The sequence below is a fragment of the Castor canadensis genome, chromosome 14 (genome assembly GCF_047511655.1).
Source record: "Castor canadensis chromosome 14, mCasCan1.hap1v2, whole genome shotgun sequence".
In the NCBI taxonomy this organism is placed as follows: Eukaryota; Metazoa; Chordata; class Mammalia; order Rodentia; family Castoridae; genus Castor; species Castor canadensis.
In genome coordinates, this window is record NC_133399.1 from 21,324,764 (window position 1) to 21,345,060 (window position 20,297).

The following is a 20,297-nucleotide window of genomic DNA, read 5'->3' on the forward strand; positions in this document are numbered from 1 at the left end:
GTGGGGACAGTGAAGCCAGGAGCAAGGAGGAGGGGGTCAGAACGCGGCAGTCAGGGTCATTTGGGCAGAGAGGTCACAGAAGAGTCACAAGAGTCAACTGAGCCCTGACGATCTGGGATGAAACCGACAGCTGGTGGGCACCATGTATCCCGCCAGCCTCACTTGGCCCTCCTCTCCTCTACCCAGCCCTCCTGGTAACTGTCATGAGCCCTTGCGGGGTCCTCAACCTGAGCGTGGCCAGCGACGCGACCACGTGCGCTGCGCCCGGGGTCCCCAACGCGTCGGCGGTGCCACAGTCGGGCGGATCAGGCACGTCGCCAGCGCTGCCCATCTTCTCCATGACCCTGGGTGCCGTGTCCAACGTGCTGGCGCTGGCGCTGCTGGCGCAGGCCGCGGGTCGCCTGAGGCGCCGCCGCTCGGCCGCCACTTTCCTGCTGTTTGTCGCCAGCTTGCTGGCCATCGACCTGGCGGGCCACGTGATCCCGGGCGCACTGGTGCTGCGCCTGTACGCGGCGGGGCGCGCGCCGGCCGGCGGGGCCTGCCACTTCCTGGGCGGCTGCATGGTCTTCTTCGGCCTGTGCCCGCTGCTGCTGGGCTGCGGCATGGCGGTGGAGCGTTGCGTGGGCGTCACGCGGCCGCTGCTCCACGCCGCGCGCGTTTCGGTGGCTCGTGCGCGCCTGGTGCTGGCCGCGCTGGCCGCCGTGGCCTTGGCCGTGGCGCTGCTGCCGCTGGCGCGCGTGGGCCGTTACGAGCTGCAGTACCCGGGCACCTGGTGCTTCATCGGCCTCGGGCCACCAGGCGGCTGGCGACAGGCGCTGCTCGCCGGTCTCTTCGCCGGCCTCGGCCTGGCCGCGCTTCTCGCCGCGCTCGTTTGCAACACGCTCAGCGGCCTGGCTCTGCTGCGCGCCCGCTGGAGGCGCAGCCGCTCCCGACGTCTCCCCCAGACATCCGGCCCCGACAGCAGCCGGCGACGCTGGGGATCGCGGGGACAACGCTCGGCCTCCGCCTCGTCCGCCTCGTCCATCGCTTCGGCCTCCGCCGCCCTCCGCGGCTCCCGGGGCGCCGGCTCAGCGCGAAGAACCCGCGCCCACGACGTGGAGATGGTGGGCCAGCTCGTGGGCATCATGGTGGTGTCGTGCATCTGCTGGAGCCCGCTGCTGGTGAGGGGCGGAGCCGCCCCTCGGGCCACGCTCCCTCCCGCTCCCGACCTAGGCCACCTGTCGCCCTTGCCCAGCCAGTGCGCCCTCTCCAGGCCCATTCTGCCAGAGGAGCCAACCCTTCTTTTGCCTTCTCCCTCTGGTGTCCCGTCCTTCCCCTCATCTGCACCCCCCCGCCCAGGGAGCCCAGGCTGGCCTGGAACTCGCCATCCTTCTGCCTCAGAGTCCCACGGCGCCCACCTATACCTCCGTCGTTCTTGGGGGGGCTTTGTAAACCACCCCACCCTCACAAGCCTCTTCTCCAGCCCACCCATTCTCTAGCCTTCTCCTTCCCCGTACCTTTTGTCTTCTCTCCTTCTGTCCTGTCCTTGGGCTGCTCCCGTCTGGCCAGAGGGGCCCCGAGACCTTTGCTTCCTCATCCTCCTTCCATACCGTCTTCCAGCATACAACCCCATTTGCCCTTGGTAAGACGCCCAGTCGCCCCAACTTCCTAACCTGCCAGCCACGCCCCACCCAGCCCAGCCCCTTCCCTTGCCCGCGCCCCGCCTCTCACCTCCTCTTTCCTCGCAGGTCTTGGTGGTGCTGGCCATAGGGGGCTGGAGCTCCAGCAGCTTGCAGCAGCCACTATTTCTGGCCGTGCGCCTTGCCTCTTGGAACCAGATCCTGGACCCCTGGGTATACATCCTGCTGCGCCAGGCTGTGCTGCGCCAATTGCTTCGCCTCCTGCCCCCAAGGGCCGGTGCTAAGGGCAGCCCCACGGAGCTGGGCCTAAGCAAGAGCGCCTGGGAGGCCAGCTCACTGCGCAGCTCCCAACACAGTGGCCTCAGCCACTTCTGAACGGTCCGTAAGGCTCAGCCAGTCATCCTGGGTCGGGCGCAAGTGCGTGGCGCAGAGACTTTGGGGCCATTTTTTGCAAGCCGGGGACGGTGGGTCCCGTCAGGGCTGCAGCACACAGCCCGGCCGCACGGGGGCGGCAGAGGAGCCGCGTGCGTCTCCCAAGCCAGGGCAGCTCGGAGGCTGGCCACGCGAGGGCGCGGACACACCGTCCAGGACACACAGACCACAGAGCCGGAGCCACAGGGCATGACATAGCGCCGCGGCCGCAACTGAGCGGGGAGCAGACGGAGAGGGTTTGGGGTGTGCGTCCTGCGCGGCATCCGCCACGACGGACTCTTGGAACCATTCTCATTACGGCCCTGGGCTCCCCCAACACCTTGCGCCCAAACTGTGTCCCATCATCGCCCGGACCCCCAACAGCCCCCGATCACAACTCCGAGTGCCCTCCTATCGCGGCTTGCCCATGCTCCCAGCCACTGTGACAGCCCCGAGTCCCCACCCTCCTCGGATCCTTTCCAAATGAGCTCCCATCCCCATCGATCACTTCTCATACCCCATTACTGCGCACAAGAAGAGACAGAGGATGCACGGGTGGGCGAACCCCAAAAGCCTTTTTAAAAATTAAGAGCTCTGGCGGGACAGGGGCAGGGTGGGACAGGGCAGGGGAGGGGGCTAACAGCCCCCGGCCACGAAGTCGAAGTCCCGGAAGGCCGCCTGCTCGGTGGCCGTGAGGGGCCGCGCATCGCGGGGTGGGCTCAGCGTGGGGGCCTCCCCCGTGAATTCCTCGTCGAAGTTACTGATGTCAGTGCGCCCGGAAAGCTTAGGCACGAAGGGTGGGGGCAGGCGCCGGGCCAGGAGCGCATCCCAGCCTAGGGTCTGGGGAAGAGGGGATAGATATGGTCAGGATAGGAGGTTGAGGGGCAGGTGAAGGCTGGGGGGACAGGTGGGTCTGTGGGATCAGCATATAAATGGGGCGCGGGGTGGAGGGCGACTGGGAACTCAGGAAGAATCAAGGGGGTCTGGGCTCACCCAGGCCATTCTGGAGTGAAGTGGACCTACAGGGGGAGGAGACAAAGGGACAGTGGAAGGAAATGAGGGTGCAGAGCAGGCTGTGGCAATGTTGGGGGGAACGGCAAGGCCTGGTGGGGGCCACCGCTGCCCTTGGATGAAGGGACTAGGCCTTGGGTAGGAAGTGAGTTGGCCACGAGTCAGGAAGGACCTGGCATTGGGGGGTGGCAGATGCTCGTGGGGACCCTCACCCTGAAGAAGGGCTGTTTTTTCACATCTTCTGCATCTCGCTCAGTGGACCCCAACCTCCGCTCTGGGTTCCTCCGCAGCAGCTAGGGGAGGGGGTGACAAGTGAGGATCTATTTTCTGTCCCCAAAGCCCCTGCCCTGGGCCCACCCTGCACTGGGGGGTAGGGGGGGTTCTCACCCTCCGCATGACGCCTATGGCTTCAGCCGACAGGAAGCGAGGGTAGCGAACCTCGTCGTTGACGATGCTGTCGAATACCTCCTCCTCATCGTCCCCAGGGAACGGGGACTGGGGACAGAGACAGCCAGGGTGAATGAGGTCCCTCTATGGGCCACTCCACCACCCTCAGCCCCCCTGCTCGGGCTGGCTTCCACAAGAAGGTAAGTGCCCCATTTTACAGCGCACAGAGGTGAAGATTTCCAACCCCCACCTAGGCACAACCGCGTTCCAGGCGAGGCAGGGGTAGCCCGGGCCTCACCTCGCCCACCAGCATCTCGTACAGCAGCACGCCCAGCCCCCACCAGTCCACGGCACGCGTGTACGACGTGTCCGTCAGCACCTCAGGTGCCAGGAACTCCGGGGTCCCGCAGAAGGTGCTGGTCCGGTCCCCGTAGCCCATCCCTGGAGGAGAGCAAGACCAGGGCATGTGAACGTGGAGTGATGGAAGGGAGCCCAGCACGGGATGGGCCAGCAAGGTCGTCCCGGGTCCGGGTGGGGCTGGGAACTCCATGCCCCCGTCTTTTGTCAGAACCCCACTTCCAGCCCTTTACGACTGCAGCCCCTCACCCTCCTTGCAGAGGCCAAAGTCTGCGATCTTGACGTAGCCCTCGGTGTCCAGCAGAAGGTTGTCCAACTTCAGGTCCCTGGGGAAGGGCGTGATGGAGGCTGGGTCTGGGCCCCGCGCAGAGCCTAGACCACGACGCCCCTCGCCGAGCCACGCCCCCAAAGCGGACCCCGCCTGCACCGGCCACGCCCCCGCAGAAGCCACGCCCCTCCCCTGGGCCGCACCCGCACCCTCGCGCACCTGTAGACGATCTTGTGCTCGTGGAGAAACTGCAACCCCAGCACCACGCAGGCCGAGTAGAAGCTGCAAAGAGAGGCGTGCGGGTCACAGGAGCCCCAGCCCCCGACCCCCCCAAAACTCCAGCAGGCGAGGCCTGAGGCTCACACGGCGCGGGGCTCAGAGAACACGTCGCTGTGGATGTGCAGCATGAGGTCCCCGCCGGCCGAGTACTCCATCACGAAGCACACGTGCTCCGGTGTCTGGAAGCAGCCAAACAGGTTCACCAGGAAGGGGTGGCCCGCGCTGGTCACTGCCGCCAAGATCCGCTTCTCACACATCAGGCTGGGCACCCACAGAAGGGGGGGCAGAGGTCAGAGACCAGGGCTGCCCCTCCCCCTGACTCCCAGGCTCCCCAGAGTCCTCACACCACAAACATCTGTCTGTGGAGGGCCTCGCATCACTGTGCAATTTTGTGCAAGTTGCTTAACATCTCTGATCCGTGGCACCTCGTCTGCTAAATGGGCACCCAGAATCCATGCATCATCCTAGTAACAGCCCCTTGACCTCTCTCTGGGGAATCACCAGGGGTGGACACTGCTGGGCCCAGACCCAGTGGAGCACACCATCTCTTGATTAGGGCCTGGGCAAGTCAACAGGGCTAAATACAGGGATTTTCACTGAAATTATGAAGCAACAGGGGCTAAGGCTGGTGGATGAGTTTGACACTTAGGAGTTGAAAGGTATCTCTGCTGCCACAAGGTGACTCCAAGCACAACTGGTTCAGAGGAACTCAGAAGTGGGGAATGTCATTGGGGCACCTGGATACAGCCATGCCTGAAGGCAGCAGATCCCGGGACTTTTCTCATTCAGACCAATAAATTCCTTTCTTTGTTTATGCCTTTCTGAGTTAGGGTCATAATTATTAAAAGGCTGTTGGGAAGCTGGGGGACAATCCCTGTCCTGATCATCTGTAGGGATCAAATACTGTGAGGAGTACTTTAGATGGGTCTTTGTCCTTAACCACCCCATAACCCTATGAAGAAGGCATAGGTACGCCCATCTGATAGATCAGGAAACTGGGTTCAATAGGGAGGCACCATCCTCTGAAGATCTCCAAGCACATCTGGCAAAGGTGGGATTTGAACACAGGGCCCTGAGCCCAAAGCCGAGACAATTCAGAGTCCCTAGGTTTGAGTCCTGCACCTGCTGACTGCTAGCTGTGTGACTTTGGGCAAATTGCTCCACTTCTCTGTTCCATCAGCAGAATGGAGATAATAGCAGTATTCACTGCGTGGATGGAGTAGGGGACACACGCAAACGAAGTGCTGAGAACTGCTTTCTACGTAATTAGTACCTTACATAGGAGGCTAACAAGTTCCAGGGACAATTCTGAGCCACAGTCATTGAAGTTCCCAAAAGAGGCCTGCTCTGTCTCCTATCTCCTAGAAGAGAAGCCAGAGGTCCTCAGAGGGTCAGGAGGGTCCTCACCTCTCCACCTCATCTCGGGCCACAATGTCCCCTTTCTTCAGAGCTTTGATGGCAAACAGCTCCCCACTGCTTCGGAATTCAGAGAGTAGCACCTGGAACAGCAGTAGGTGGAGTTGGCCTAGGTGGCCAGCCTGGGACCCGGGATTCTGGACTCTCAGCCCCTCCCACTAGGTGCCCCACCTTACCTTCCCAAAGTGACCCCGGCCCAGCACCGCCAAGAACTTAAAATCCTCCAGGGTCAGGGGTGACTTCTTCAGAGGGCTGCGGAGAGACAGCACTGACAGCTATGGGGGCAGAGAAGGCGGAGGGGACAGGGAGAGTCGGGGGACTGGGCAGAAGCGTCACCTGCACAGAGTGGGGCCTGGGGTCTCCTGGGTCTCTGAAGGCAGCTCGGGAATGGTGATGGATTCCTGGATTGGGGAACCCTGTGACAGAGAGAGGAGAGGAGAGTGAAAAGGGAGGGGTGTCAGGTTCCCAGTAACCAGAGAGCATCCAGGGGCCTGATCAGCTGCCCTTCCACCTCTGTGTCCTCACCTCTCCTTCCACTTGTCTCTCCCTCACGTCCTTCCAGCCACACTGTTCCCCTACTGTGCCTGCTAAGCCCCAGGCACATTACCCCAGGACCTCTGCACAGCTGTCTTCCAGGGTGGCCCCGCCCCCTCATTTACATGACTCCTCCCTCCTGTACTCAAATGTCCCTATGCAAGTGGCCAGCTGACTACTGTGTTAAACAACTGAATTCTTCCAACATCCTCTGCTTTATCCTCCCAGCACATTTTATATTCCAAATATATCTCATCTATTTTATTTATTGTTTTTAGCCGTGTGTGTGTGTGTGTGTGTGTGTGTGTGTGTGTGTGTGTGTGTTGGGGGTTTTCAAGATAGGTCTCTAGAACCATTTGCCTGAGCTGGCCTCGAACCTTGATCCTCCTGATCTCTGCATCCTGAGGATTACAGGCGTGAGCCACCAGTGCCCCGCCACAATGTTTGTTTTTAACTCAGCCAGCTGTGGGGATGTCCCAAGGAGACATATGAACTCACACGCCTCCCCCAAGTGTCTGTGTCCCCACATCCTTCCCAGAAGTCAGTGTTAAGAATCTCTTGAATGTTTTGCCAAAATTATGTAACTTAATGAGGTGTCTCATTTAATTTCATGCCAGGAAATACTTACTAATAGTTTCTTTTTCAGTTTTTAACATTTCCACTTTTTTTGCGGTACTGAGGTTTGAACTCAGGGCCTACATCTTGAGGCACTTCACCAGCCCTTTTTTGTGACAGGTTTTTTTCAAGATAGGGTCTCATGAACTATTTGCTCAGGCTAACTTTGAACCACAATCCTCCTGATCTCTGCCTCCTGAGTAGCTACGATTCCAGGCATGAGCCACCAGCCCTGCATATTTACACATTTTTATTAGCAATATGCTCTGATTATTTTTTTTTTTTAAGACAAGATCTCCTCTGTAGCTCAGGCTGGCCTGGAACTCCCAGGCTCAAGCAATCCTCCTGTCTGATCCTTCCAAGTGCTGGGGTTACAGGTGTGAACCACCAAGCCTGGCTTCTGTTTTCTTAAATGAGGTATAAAATGCATTTGGTCAGGGTATTGTGATGTGTGCCTGTAGTCCCAGATACTCAGGAGGCTGAGGCAGAAGGATTGCTTAAGCCCAGGAGTTCAGGGCCAGCCTGGGCCATATAGTGAGTCTCTGTCCCAAAAGAGAGGAGGACTGGAGGTGTGGCTCAAGTGGTAGAGCACCTGCTTTGCAGATGCAAAGCCCTGAGTTCAAACCCCTTTCCCAGAGAGAGAGAGACAGAGGAAAAAGAGAGAGAAGAGAAAAGAAGAAAAGACTTTGGTGAGGTGGGCTGAGACCACCTCTTACACCTGTGTCACCCAGCCTAGGTGCTGGCCAAGGCCGCCTGGCAGGCTAGCCTGAGTTTGTACAATCTGCAAGTGCTAAAAATGAATGGTTTTCACATTTTTAAATGGTTGGGAAAAAGAAAACGAATATTTCATAATCTATGAATATGTGGCACTCATATTCCAGTGTCTGTGAAAAGGGGCACTGTTCCTAGAACATAGCCAGGAGATACGGAGCAAGGCCTTTTTTTCTCTTTTCTTCTTTTTCTGCGGTGCTGGGGATGGAACCCAGGGCCCTTGCACATGCTAGGTAAGCGCTCTACTGCTGAGCCCCAAGCTCTTATTTTAATCAGGATAGAAAACCTGGTCCAGCTGTGCTGGACATGCTGTGTGACCCTAAGGGAAGTTCCTGGCGGTCTCTGAATAGAGCGGGGCTTAGGGGGAGAGAGGAGACAAACACTCACCAGGCTGGAAAGAGGCCCCACTGGGCTCTTCTGGGGTGAGCTGTCCACATCAGTTCCGAGGTTCAGCTTTTCCATGGGTATGTCCCTGGGGGAGAGCAGAGGAGGGTGCGTGAGGACCCAGCACCCTGGGAAGTAAGGAGGGACAGCCGGACCCCAGTGCCCCGCCCCTCACCCTGTGGTCCGGGACTCAGAGCCTGGAGCCGGTCCAGGGCTGAAGGTGCCCGTGGCTGTGGCGTTGGGGATCAACCTTCTCAGGAGCCGCACCCACGTGGCCACGTCGATGTTCATCTGCCTGGCACGCTGGAAAGCTTTCCCTGTAGTGCAACAGGGCAGGTGTCACCCTCCGTCCTTGGCCCTGTGGCGTACCTGGCCTCCACCCGTTCCACATGTCCCCTCACCTTGCTGCTTGGAGAAAATTTTCTTCTGCCTTCGGAGCCGAGGGATCCTCTCGATGACAGGGTTGCGGAAAGTGACCTGAGGGCGGGGACCCAAGTTGAGGACCCTGGCGCCCCTTCGGGAAGCTCAGCGAGACACGGACACCAAGCCATGCATACCCCAGTGTTCTGGGGTTCCACGTGTCCTAGGGTTACACCCAACCCCAGAGTACTGTGCCATGCAGGAAGGGGCCATGGTTTGGGTCTGGAATGTTCCCAAGGCTCACATCTGGAAGGCTTCGACCCAGTGCAGCAGTGCTCAGAGGCGGGACCTCAGGGACAGGACAGATCTCCAGGGCTCTGAGCTGGTGAACGGATTATTCCACTGATGGGATCACTGATTAACACAGGGATGGGCTCCTAGCTTAATGGGTGGAGGTGGGAACCTTGAGGGGGACGTGGGTGCAGGAAGAGGTCACTAGGTTCAGTGAAGGGGACACTGCGTCCTCCTTTCATCCTTCTCTTCCTCCTTGTCTGCCTCCTTCCTCTCCCCCTTTTCTTCTCTCCTCTCTCCCTTTCTTTCTTCTCTCTCCTCTTTCTCTCCCCACTCTTTCTCTATCTTCCTTCTCTCCTCTTTCTCCTTCTCGCTGTCTCTCATTCTTTCTCCCTCTCCTTCTTTTTCTCTCTCTCCCTCTCTCCTTCCCAGTCACCATGACACAAACAGCTCAGCTCTGCTCCAGCATACACTCTCCACCATGATGCTGTGCCTCACACAGGCCCAGACACATGGGGCAGGTTAATGATGGACTGAGACCTCTGAACCCATGAGCTACAATGAACCTTTCTTCTTGAAAGTTGATTTCCTCAGGTATTTTGTCACAGCCACAGAAAGGTGACTGACAGTGAAGAGGTCACTAGTCCACCCACTGCTTGCCTCTCCTTCTTGTAAAAGCAAGAAGCAAACAACCAGGCCCACCCTGTAGGTGGGAAGGGGTCTGACCCAGCAAGACTGGCATGGAAATCCCACAAACAGGTCCTCCATCTTCCTCCCTGATTCCCCACAATTTATTTCAGGCCATCGGCATGGTATTATTACCTAGTGCCCAAGTTTGGATCTGGGATGTCCCCCATGTTAAAGGCTTGGTCACCAGCCTATGATGCTATTGGAAGGTGGTGCAGCCTGTAAGAGGTGGGGCCTAGGCAGAAGTGAGGTCACCAGGGGCATGGCCTCAGATGGGGATGCTGGGAGCCCCACCCCTTTCTCTCTCTTTATCTCTCCCACCATGTACACCAGGCCACGATGTACTGTGATACCACTGGCTCAAAGTAATGGGGCCAAATTACCATGGACTGAAACTGTGAGCCAAAACAAACCTTTCTTCTTTTCACCTTGTCTCAGGGATTTTGTTACAGTGTCAGAAAGCCATTTAATGTACCTGGGAATTTGCTAGAGATACAGATACTCAGGCCACCTTCTTGGACTACTGAATAACCAAGGCTGTGCTTCAGAAGTCTCCACCCTCTCCACTCCTGTGACGCCAGGGTCACCCATGCAGCGTACCCATGGACTAGTTTAATCCTCCCAGCTATAACACAATGTCTAGAAGGTGCTGAGGTCCAGAACCACAGCATCCCATATGGATGAAATTGAAATTCAGGAGCTGAGGGTGGTAGTACTTGCCTGTAATCCCAGCTACTTGGGAGGCAGAGGCAGGAAGATTACGGTTTGGGGACAGCCTGGACAAATTTAGTGTCTCAAACAAAAGGACTGGAGGCACGGCTCAAGTGGTAGAGCACTTTCCTGGCAAATTGGAGGCTCTGGTTCACCCCATCACACTGGCCACTCTTGAGAAAGACAGCATCCCATGCAGCCGGGCAAGGCGGTGCACGCCTGTAACCCCAGCCCTGAGGAGACTGAGGCAGGAGGATTGGAGTTTGAGGGCTGCTACATAATAAGATCCAAAGAGAACTTTCCATGAACAGTAGAACTGAGCTATGCTGGCTCAGCCACGACAGAGCCAGAGTTCTGTGGGATGCAGATTTTCTAAAAGCAAGAACTCTTCCAAATCAGCCCTTCGGGCCACCCATTGTTCCTCCACTAGGCTTTTGGTTGACACTGATTTTCTTTGTGGTGCTGGGGACGGAACCTGGGGCCTTTGCACAGGCTCAGCAAGTGCTCTACCATCAAACCAAAACAATTTTGGGGGTTAATTTGGCTCAGAGAGGCAGCCAGTGACTTTGCCTCCTTCTCTCTGAGCTCCTTCCTCTGTCGGGAAAGTCCAAGGGCTCAACATCCCTCTTTCCTGGACTGCCATGAGAATGAACGGATCCACACCTGGAGGCACTGGGTACAACCGCTCATGACAGCAGTGCTCAGCGAGGGCTGTTTTGTCCCAGGATTCTCAACCAAGGGACACTGGCCTGGGGACTTTGTCCACTGTCAGTCTGGGAGGGAGGAGGTTGGAGGTGTCACTGGTGTCCTGTGGGTGGAGCAGTTGTCAACATCCTGCAGAGCACAGGATGGATGGCCCCACCAGGGACCATGGTCCAGCTCCCAGGGAGCACGGTCCAGCTCCCCCAGCTTAGAACTGCAGGAGGAATCTCTCTCTAACCTACTGGAGCTCTGATAGTGGCCTCCAAGGCAAATCACCAGCTTTTGTTCTTAGCTTGACAAAATTTTATGATTGCTTTTGTGGGGGGAGGTGGTACTGGGGTTTGAACTCAGGGCCTCATACTTGCTAGGCAGACGCTCTACCACTTGAGCCACGCCCCCGGCCTTTTTTACTTTCATTATTTTTCAAGTAGGGTGTCACATTTATGCCTGCACTGGCCTAGACTGTATCTTCCTATTTACCCTTCTGGTACACCTGGGTTGACAGACACGCACCACCATGGCCAGCTTTTATTGACTGAAATAGGGTCTTGTTAACTTTTACCCAGCATGGCCTCTGAACACCACCTTTCTGATCTCCAGAGTAGCTAGGATTATAGCCGTGAGCCACCACACCCAGCTTCTTCTTATTATTATACTGGGCAGAAATTTACTGCTTGTTATCACACCACTCCCTTCCCTCTAAGCCGCACATTTTCCTGAGTTCTTTTTTCATTCTTTTTTTTTTTTTTTTTTGGCAGGACTGGGGTTTGAACTCAGGGCTTCAGGCAGGCACTCTACCCCTTGAGCCACACCTTCAGTCCATTTTGCTCTGGTTACTTTGGAGATGTACTGTTATTTGCCTAGGCTGGCATTGAACTGTGGTCCTCCTGATCTCAGCCTCTCAAGTAGCTAGGATTACAGGCATAAGCTATAGCACCTGGCTCCTTCCTTCCTTCCTTCCTTCTTCCCTCCTTCCCTCCCTCCCTCCCTACTTCCTTCCTTCCAATGCATGCATGCATCTTTTAACAGGAACACATTCTAAGAAATGCATTCTTAGGTGATTGCACCGTTGTGCAAACATCACAGAATGTACTTACGTAAGCTAAAAGTACACCATCACTGTATGATATTATATATAATCTCAGGAGATCACCATTGTATACGTGGTTTGCCACTGACTAAAATACCTTTATGCAAAGTATGGCTATGTCACTGCAGAATAAAGTCAATCACAGCTTATACCGTTACTCAGGTGAGTAATTAATTAAATGTACTCTTCTTTTAAGTTCAGAGTCTATAGCCATACACCCTGAGTGCTCCCGACCTCATCCATCAAGGTTCAGAGGCCCATCACAAACACATCTTCTCCTTCTGGAAAATGGGGGTGGGGAGGCAGGGAGGATTTTACAGGGTCAGGGGTCAGGCTGTACCTCGGCCAGCAGGCAGCCCTGGGGCTCCAGGTCCAGCTGCACCTCGTGTCTCTCGTTGTCCAAGAAATCCTCCAACTTCAGGAATTTGAGGGCACAAAGGCCCCGCTGGTCCCTCCAGAACACAGCCAACTCCAGCTCCCGCGCCTTCAGGGAGAACAAGGCTATCACTTGGGGTGTCCAACGCCCAGAACCCCTCCTCCCCCTCGAATCCCAGCCATGCCCCCCACCCCATAGCTCACCCTCTCCAGCTCCAAGGTGAAGCTCTGGTCCCAAGTGTTGAGGCCACATGGCTTCCAGGATGTCTGTCCTACTACTGTGTTATCCAGCTTCAGCACCGTGCTGACCTCGCCTGGAACCAGGAGGAGATAGCCAGGAAATGGTAGGGACGGTCTCCCGTGTCTTCTTACAGAAACCCCACATACCTGAAAGCTCTGCTACACTATCTCAGAAAAGCTAAAAGTTACCTTTGATGTTAAAATCTTCAATGCAGCTCTCTTTCTGTTTCCTGTCTGTCATGATGTGAGCTGCTGTGCCACCCCCCATCCCTACCCTATGGACTGAAACCTCTGAAACTGTGAACTGAAATAAATCCTTCCTTCTTTAAAAAAAATCTTCAATGCAAATAACTGGCTTTTTTCCATATGGTGTGAAGTAGGGATCCAATTTCTTTTCTTTTCTTTTGGTGGGACTGGGGTTTGAACTCAGGGCTTCCCACTCGCAAAGCAGGTGCTCTTCTGCTTGAGTCACACCTCCAGTATGTTTTGTCTTATTATTTTGGAGATGGGGTCTGAAGAACTATTTGCTCAGGCTGGCCTCATACCATGATCCTCCCTATTTCAGCCTCCCAAGTAGCTAGGATTACAGGTGTGAGCCGGCAGTGTCTGGCTGGGATCCAATTTTCTGTTCTTTCTATTCTACCTTTTGCAGGCATGGGTATCAAACCCAGGGCCTCATGCATGCTAGGCAAGTGCTCTACCAATGAGCTACATCCCAACTCTCTCACTTTTACTTTATATGGAAATTGCAGCAATCTACTCCTAAGTATTTATCCTAGAAAAATGCATGCAGCCAGGTGTGGTGGTGCATGCCTGTAATCACAGCTGAACCTGGAAGAATCTCAAGTTCAAGCCCAGCCTGGCACCACAGAAAAACATATCTCAAAAAAAAAGTGCATACAGGTATACAGCAAGAGATGCACGTGTGTATTTTTTCTGTGATGGCTTCTGTCCATGTCCATTAACGGGGAACTAGTTAGTATAAAGGGTGAGTGTCCCTCATCTGGAAACCAAAATCCAATGAGACACTACAAATGGAAAATCTCGTATCATGACACTTGGTTTTGAGCACAGAATGGTTAAAAATATTGTATAAAATTACCCTCAGGCTATGTGTTTTAAGGTGTATGTGAAATAAACAAACATATGTTTTGGTGGGACTGGAGTTTGAACTCAGGGCTTCATACTTGCAAAGCAGGCAGTCTATTATTTGAGGCACACCTCCATCCCATTTTGCTCTGGTTATTTTGGAGATGGGGGTCTCAGGAACTATTTGCTCAGGCTGGCCTCAAACTCACAACCCACTTGCCTCAGCCCTCCCAAGTCCTGGGACTACAGGCATGCATCACCACACCTGGCTCAGTATTTGTCTTTTTTGTGACTGTCCTCTTTCACTTAGTATATTGTCCCCAAGGTTTACTGATGTTGCAGCATGGGACAGGATTTCCTTCTTTTCAAAGGCTGAATCCTATTCCATTGTATGATAGAGTACATGTTGTTCATCTATTCATTCATCAATGGACGCTGGGTGACTTTCCCCTTTGGGCTATTGTGAATAAGACTGCTGTGAACATGGGTGTGCAAATGTATCTTCAAGATCTTGCTTTCAAGTCTTTTGGATGTACATCCATGAGCAGAATGCCTGCATCATATGGTAATTCTATGTTCAATTTAATTCCCCCCCCCCAGGGCCTCACATATACTAGGTTAAGTGCTCTACCACTTGAGCCACAACTAGGCCTTTTGGTTTTTAATACATTTTTAAATAGGGTCTTGCACTTTTGCTCAGGCTGGTCTTAGACCGTGATTCTCCTTCCTTCTCCTCCTAGTAGATGGGATTACAGGTGTGTACCCCCATGCCTGGCGGTAGGTTTAATTTTTTTAAGCAATCATTGGACTATTTTCCACAGGGGCTGCACCACTCTATATTCCCAGCAACTCTGTACAAAAGTTCCAATTTCTCTACATCCTCACCAACACTTGTGACTTTATGTTTTGTTTTGGTTTTGTTTTCAGTGGGGCTGGGGTTTGAACTCAAGGCTCCACACTTGCAAAGGCTCTATTGCTTTGAGCCACACCTCCAGTCCTTGTTTTGCTTTCTTTGTTGTTTTGATAATTTGTTTCTTAAAAATGTTACAAAACCTGGGCACACCTGTAGTTCCAGCTATGCAGGAGGCTAAGGCAGGAGGATCGCTTTTGACCAGGAATTGGGAACCAGCCTGGGAAACATAGCAGAGACCCCATCTCAACATAAAGTGTTACAGATGTGGGGCCGGACCCCAGCCCTCTTACTGTGCCCACTCACTTGTGTTGTCTGCTTCCATCTTGAGGCTGCTCCGCCCACTGAGACTCCCACTTCGGCTGTAAAGGCCCCGAGCTGGGCGGCTCAGGAAGGGGGTGCGGCTGTCAGGGGTGCCGGGCACCCCCACTGAGGACGACGGGTTCCAGGGGATGGTCTCTGGAAGGTCCCTGCAGCCCACCACGCGTACCTCCAGGGTCCCTGCAGGAGGGACAGGCTCATGGGGGGCCACGTGGGTGGCAGGCTGAGGGGAGGGGATGCATTGCAAAAGCTGACATCAGCAAGTGGGGGTGAATAGAAAGAACTGCAGGGGTGGGGCATGTGAGAACGCAGGACGAGGAGTAGGGGTGGGACTCTGGATGCTGGGGCTTAAGGACAGAAAAAACGTTCAGGGCAGAGGCCAAGAGTCCTGGCAAAGAGGAATAGGGTAGGCATCTGGAGTAGGATTTGGTGATCTGAGGTTTGTGGTGAGCTGGGGCAGGGGTTCGAGGCTCAAGCCTGAGGGTTAGGAAAAGGACGTGGGGCCAGGGGCTAAGCATAATGAGAGAAGAGCCAGATGGGGACAGGTGGGGATGTGGGGGAAAGTCTAGAATCAGAAGGCAGTGCAGGGTGGGAAGCCCAGGGTGCATGGGCTGGCTGGACTGAGAGAGGGTCAGGGATGAGAGGGTGCGGTGACAGGGAAGGGGCAGGGCCAGGCCCACCTGTGAGCGGCGCGGGCTTGCACAGGGTGCTGTAGTGCATGGCGGGGAAGGGCCCAGTCAGCAGCGCACTGAAGGCGGCCGACGAGGCCACGGCGAGCTCTTCCCGCAGCAGCCGCCCCTTGGGGTGGTCGGCGGGCAGCTCCCCCAGCCTCCGCTCCAGCGCCTCGCGCAGCAGCCCCAGCTTCTGGTTGGATTCGGTCAATTTCTCCTGGGCCTAAGGCGGGAAGGGAGGGGGCTGGGCTGGGCCAGTCCCAAGCACCGCACGGGAAATAGAGGCCTAAACCTCAAACCCACCTGGCCCCACGCGGATCCCTCAAAACTAGACTCCGCCCCTTTCTAGGATCCCGCCCCTTGTGGAGGCCCCGCCCCTCAAAGAGGCCTCGCCTCTTGCTGATGCCCCCGCCCATCAGGGAACTGCGACTGCTCCTCACTGAAGCCCCGCCCCTCATGGAGGCCCCGCCCCTCATGGAACTGAGACTGCCCCTCACTGAAACTCCGCCCCTAGAGGCCCCGCCCCTCAGTTCCTGCACCACAGTGAAGCCCCGCCTTTTGCTGACTCCACTCCTCGCTAATGCCCCACCTCATGGAGGCCCCGCCCCTCACGTCCAGCCTAGATGCTCACTGAAGCCCCGCCCCTTGCCAAAATACACCAAAAACCAACCTCCGAGGCTCCTCCTCTTACTTTGTTGAAGCTCCGCCCATAACAGCCCTCCACCCCTCACCAGGGCCTATTCCTGGCAAACACCCATCCCCTTTCAGAAACTCCAAGCTCAGGCTCCATCCCTTACCAAAATACATTCCTGCCAAGGCCCCTCCCCTTTCTTGTTGAGGCCCTTCCCTAACAGAAGTGGATCTCGATCGGGCTGAGGTTCCACCCCTCACTCTGGTGAAGCCCCGCCCCTCCCGGAGCCCCGCCCCTCACCTCGCTGACCGCCTTGCGGTCGGGGGTCTTGGCTGCGCTGAGTAGACGCAGCACATTCTTGGCGCCCTCCGCCACGGCATGCTCCACTCGGAAGTGGTGTCGCAGCTCCTCGATGCGCAGCTCCACTGCTCCCAGGTCCGGACCCCCTGCAGACATGCGCCACGGGCAGTGAGGCGGGGCAGCAGCCCCCAGGCCACCAGACTGGCCTTGATCTTGCGATTCTCCTGCCTCCACCTGGCACTGCTGGGATTACAGTAGGCCAACACCGAACCTGGCTTCAGTCACTTTTATCAAACACCAGACTATCAATGAGGCTTAGGGACACATTGTAATGGTCCCTTGTCATTGCCAAGGATTAGCATAGGGACACACAGGCATGCTGTAATCCACAAGAAGAGTGACATTTTATTTACATTCAATCACTGTCAGCCAGGCATGACATGTTTCATCCAGGAACTGTCACCCGCAGGGGTAGGGACATAAATCATACTGTTACAACACACTGATATGCTTCACTACCCACAGTTCAGTCACCCTCCAGTCACATCCGTGTCCAGGCACAGGACTGCCATGGGCCTTCAGTCCTCCACAGGAACATCACCACATTGCCACACAGATGGTACTGGAGTCACAGAATCATTGTAGGATTCTGAATGTTGTGTTTCCCTCCCCCCTCCCATTCACAAGCACAAGCTAACCCCAATGGTGGCATTTGGAGAAGGGGCCACTGGGAAGTGATTAGGTTCAGATGAGGTCATGGAGTCCCTCAAGATGGGATTAGTGTCCTAACCAAGACTGGCGCATAGCTTGGTGGTACAGCACTTGCCCAGAAGGCAGAAGGCCAGGAGTCCATCCCCAGCACAAAAAAACAGCCACAACAAACAGCAAGAGACAGCAGAGAGCTTGCCAGTGTGTGCTGGTATCCCCTCTCCCCTTTGGCTCTCTAGAAAGAAAGCAGCCATCTGCAAGCAGTACCCAGCCATGCTGCCACATGATCTCAGACTTCAGCTGCCAGAACTGTGAGGAAATACTTTTTCTCGCTGTACTAGGGCTTAAACTCAGGGCCTCACGATTGCTAAGCAGGTGCTCTACCATTTAAGCCACTCCACCAGCTCTTTTTTGTGTTAGGTATTTTCCAGATAGGGTTTCAAGAACTATTTGCCTGTGTTGGTTTTGAACCTCGATCCTCCTGATCTCTGCCTCTTGAGTAGCTAGGACTACATATGTGAGCCACCAGTGCCCAACTTTCCTTTTTGTAGGAAGGAGGGAGGGACTGGGGTTTGAACTCAGGGCATCATGCTTGCTAGGCAAGCAGTGTACCACTTGAGTCACACCGCCAGCCCCCAGCTCTATTTTTTAACTTTATTTCCGAGGGCTGACCTCAGACCTCAATCCTTCTATCTGTGCCTCCCGAGTAGCCAGGATTATAGAAATAAGCCACTGTGCCCAGCTGAGAAAATACATTTCTGTTGCTTAAGCTGCTTAGTTTGTCGCACTTTGTCACAGCAGCCCAAGCTGACTAAGATACATGCTATTAACAGGTATCGTCACACTGTTGATCACAGGGACACAGTGACATTACTACATTGTTATTCCTCTAGGTACCTGTCACCTGCAGGCAGAGGAACACACACTCAAGTCATGAAAACACTTGTTGCCATGCAGGGACATTGTCACACAAGTCAGGCTCTGTCACTACACAGAGACCTTGGGTACAGGGACAGTGTTACTGGGGTAGAGGTACATGCTGACAAGACACAGATATCTGATGCCCAAGGACAGGGTCATACCGTGGAAAAGTGCCAGGACTCTAACTCCAGGAGAATCACAGAAGGATAACGACACTGTCACATAGATAAGGTGTAGAACACGCAAGGGGACCCATCACACCCCACAGGCAGGGCGGGATCACTGGTACTCACAGGTGCCCACTACCACAGGGAGAAAAACTGCTGTCACACCAGGGCGAAGGCACAGGAACATAATCACAGCCCAATATAGGACACAGCCACCCAACAGCACAGGCAGTACATACTGTCACACAGGTATGGGACATCCGTCACTCACAGGTGCAAAGTCATACACAACCCACTGTCCTATTCAGTGGGCCAACTCAGACTATGGCAGTTTGTCACAGAGTCACACTCACAGTCACACTGTACCTACAGGTGTGTGGCACTTACCAGGACACAAACAGCACAGACACAGGGTCACAGGGACAAACAGTCACACTCTGGCCATTAGACCTGCTGTCACATAAGACTTTGGGAATGAAGTCACACAGTCACCATGGTTACAACAGACAGAGGCAAAAGGACACACTTACACAGTCACAGAGAGTTACTGAGGCACCCATGTGGATGGCCACAGCCCAGTGACACATGTCCCAAGACTCACATCACCCATGCTACAACACCTGACATCTGGCTGGGTACAGTGGCTCATGCCTGTAATCCTAGCTACTGAGGATGCAGAGATCAGGAGGATCGAGGTTCAAAGCCAGCCCCAGCAAATAGTTTGCAAGACCCTATCTCAAAAAAAACACATCGCGGAAAAAAAAAAAAACCCAGCTGATATCCATCTACCTCTGACAGGGATACACACAATCACCAGTTACGAGAACACAGCATGTCCAGAAGGGATGGGCTCCCAGAAGCCCCAGATACCAAATTCTTGGGGTGCTCAAGACATAATATTTGCCACTTACAATCTACACACACCCTCCCCTAGACTTTTTTTTCCACTGGCCCTGAGTTCAAGCCCCAGCACCAAAAAAAAAAAAGAAAGAGAGAGAGAAAAAGAAACAAACAAATGTATAAAAGAAAAGCCAAACAGTAAATATTTTCAGCTTTGTGGCCCACACAGACTCTGCCAGCACTACTCAGCTCTGGCGATATGGTGTTGAAACAGTTGTGAAGGAGTGGTCACAGCTGTGTGCCAATAAAACCTTACTTACAAAAAAAAAAAAAAAATGCAACTGGTGGTGTTGGCCTGAGGAGATGGGTTTGCCAACACCTGATCTAGTCCAAACCTTGCACGGGACAAAATGGGAAGCTGAGACCCAGAAAGGGTCAGGGCTAGGAGACCCAGTCACACAGTGAGTTCGTTATGGAGCTGTAGGTCGAGCGCTGGGGTAGAGCACAGGAAAGGCTGTCTAGGGCGACAAACTCACCCTGGGCATCATCCGGGGCTGCATGGCTTTCAAGCTGGCCGGCCTGCAGGGCCCGGCGGAGCTGCATTCGAATGATGTCAATCTTAGTCTTACTGTCCTGCAACATCTGCTGAGCCGTCAGCAGCAGCTTCCGGTCCTGGGGGCAGAGGGAGGCCATGAGAGGAAGGCTGGGCAGCTCAGTGCCGCTGTCCACACTGCACAGGCTCTGGCTGACTGCGTGACAGGGCCCGTGTGTGGATACCACAGCTCACACTCCCACTAGGTCCTGAGGGCCATGAGTGATAGTCCACAGGGTTTACACCCTAGCTCTGCCACCCAACAACTAAGCTGTGTGACCTCAGGCATGCCACTCACCCTCTCTGGGCCTCAGTTCCCTCATCTGCAGGGTAGTTATTACTACCCTGGTCTGCACTGGACTGCAGACTGAAAGAGGTGATCTACGGCCAGGCCCACTGCCCAGCCTGAACTGGAAGGTGCTGTATCTGTCTTAGCTGTTAGCACATCTGGGGAGTGGGTGACATCTCCAAGGCCACCTACAAATGCCACATACTGTATTTTATAGGCTATCCAGAGCAGGTGAATCTAGAGAGACAGAAAATAGATTACCATGCCAGAGACAAGGAGAGGAGAACAGGTAGGGACAGCTAATGGGGATGGAGTTTCCTGCCGGTGGACAATGGTTGCACAACACTGTG

The 20,297-nt window shown here is 54.9% G+C and overlaps 2 protein-coding genes across 5 annotated transcripts in view; one reads left to right on the forward strand and one right to left on the reverse strand.

The window, feature by feature from the left end:
* Ptger1 (prostaglandin E receptor 1) lies at window positions 1-5,146 on the forward strand. Its single transcript, XM_020165565.2, has 2 exons — window positions 1-1,160; window positions 1,728-5,146. The coding sequence occupies exons 1-2, from the start codon at window positions 204-206 to the stop codon at window positions 1,992-1,994; spliced, it is 1,224 nt and encodes a 407-aa protein (XP_020021154.2). The 5' UTR covers window positions 1-203; the 3' UTR covers window positions 1,995-5,146.
* The window catches only part of Pkn1 (protein kinase N1), a 27,296-nt gene continuing 9,577 nt past the window's right edge, over window positions 2,579-20,297 (reverse strand). For all 4 annotated transcript variants that reach the window (XM_074053937.1, XM_074053938.1, XM_074053935.1 and 1 more), the window contains exons 4-22: window positions 19,603-19,738; window positions 16,431-16,576; window positions 15,509-15,722; window positions 14,814-15,008; window positions 12,473-12,582; window positions 12,234-12,377; window positions 8,454-8,529; window positions 8,228-8,369; window positions 8,056-8,140; window positions 6,085-6,164; window positions 5,925-6,000; window positions 5,740-5,831; window positions 4,417-4,593; window positions 4,273-4,335; window positions 4,035-4,111; window positions 3,727-3,869; window positions 3,429-3,536; window positions 3,254-3,334; window positions 2,579-2,870 (exon numbers count right to left, since the gene is read on the reverse strand). In XM_074053937.1, coding sequence (XP_073910038.1) covers window positions 2,667-2,870; window positions 3,254-3,334; window positions 3,429-3,536; window positions 3,727-3,869; window positions 4,035-4,111; window positions 4,273-4,335; window positions 4,417-4,593; window positions 5,740-5,831; window positions 5,925-6,000; window positions 6,085-6,164; window positions 8,056-8,140; window positions 8,228-8,369; window positions 8,454-8,529; window positions 12,234-12,377; window positions 12,473-12,582; window positions 14,814-15,008; window positions 15,509-15,722; window positions 16,431-16,576; window positions 19,603-19,738 — 2,349 coding nt within the window. In that variant the 3' untranslated portion in view covers window positions 2,579-2,666. The remainder of the gene's footprint in view (window positions 2,871-3,253; window positions 3,335-3,428; window positions 3,537-3,726; window positions 3,870-4,034; window positions 4,112-4,272; window positions 4,336-4,416; window positions 4,594-5,739; window positions 5,832-5,924; window positions 6,001-6,084; window positions 6,165-8,055; window positions 8,141-8,227; window positions 8,370-8,453; window positions 8,530-12,233; window positions 12,378-12,472; window positions 12,583-14,813; window positions 15,009-15,508; window positions 15,723-16,430; window positions 16,577-19,602; window positions 19,739-20,297) is intronic.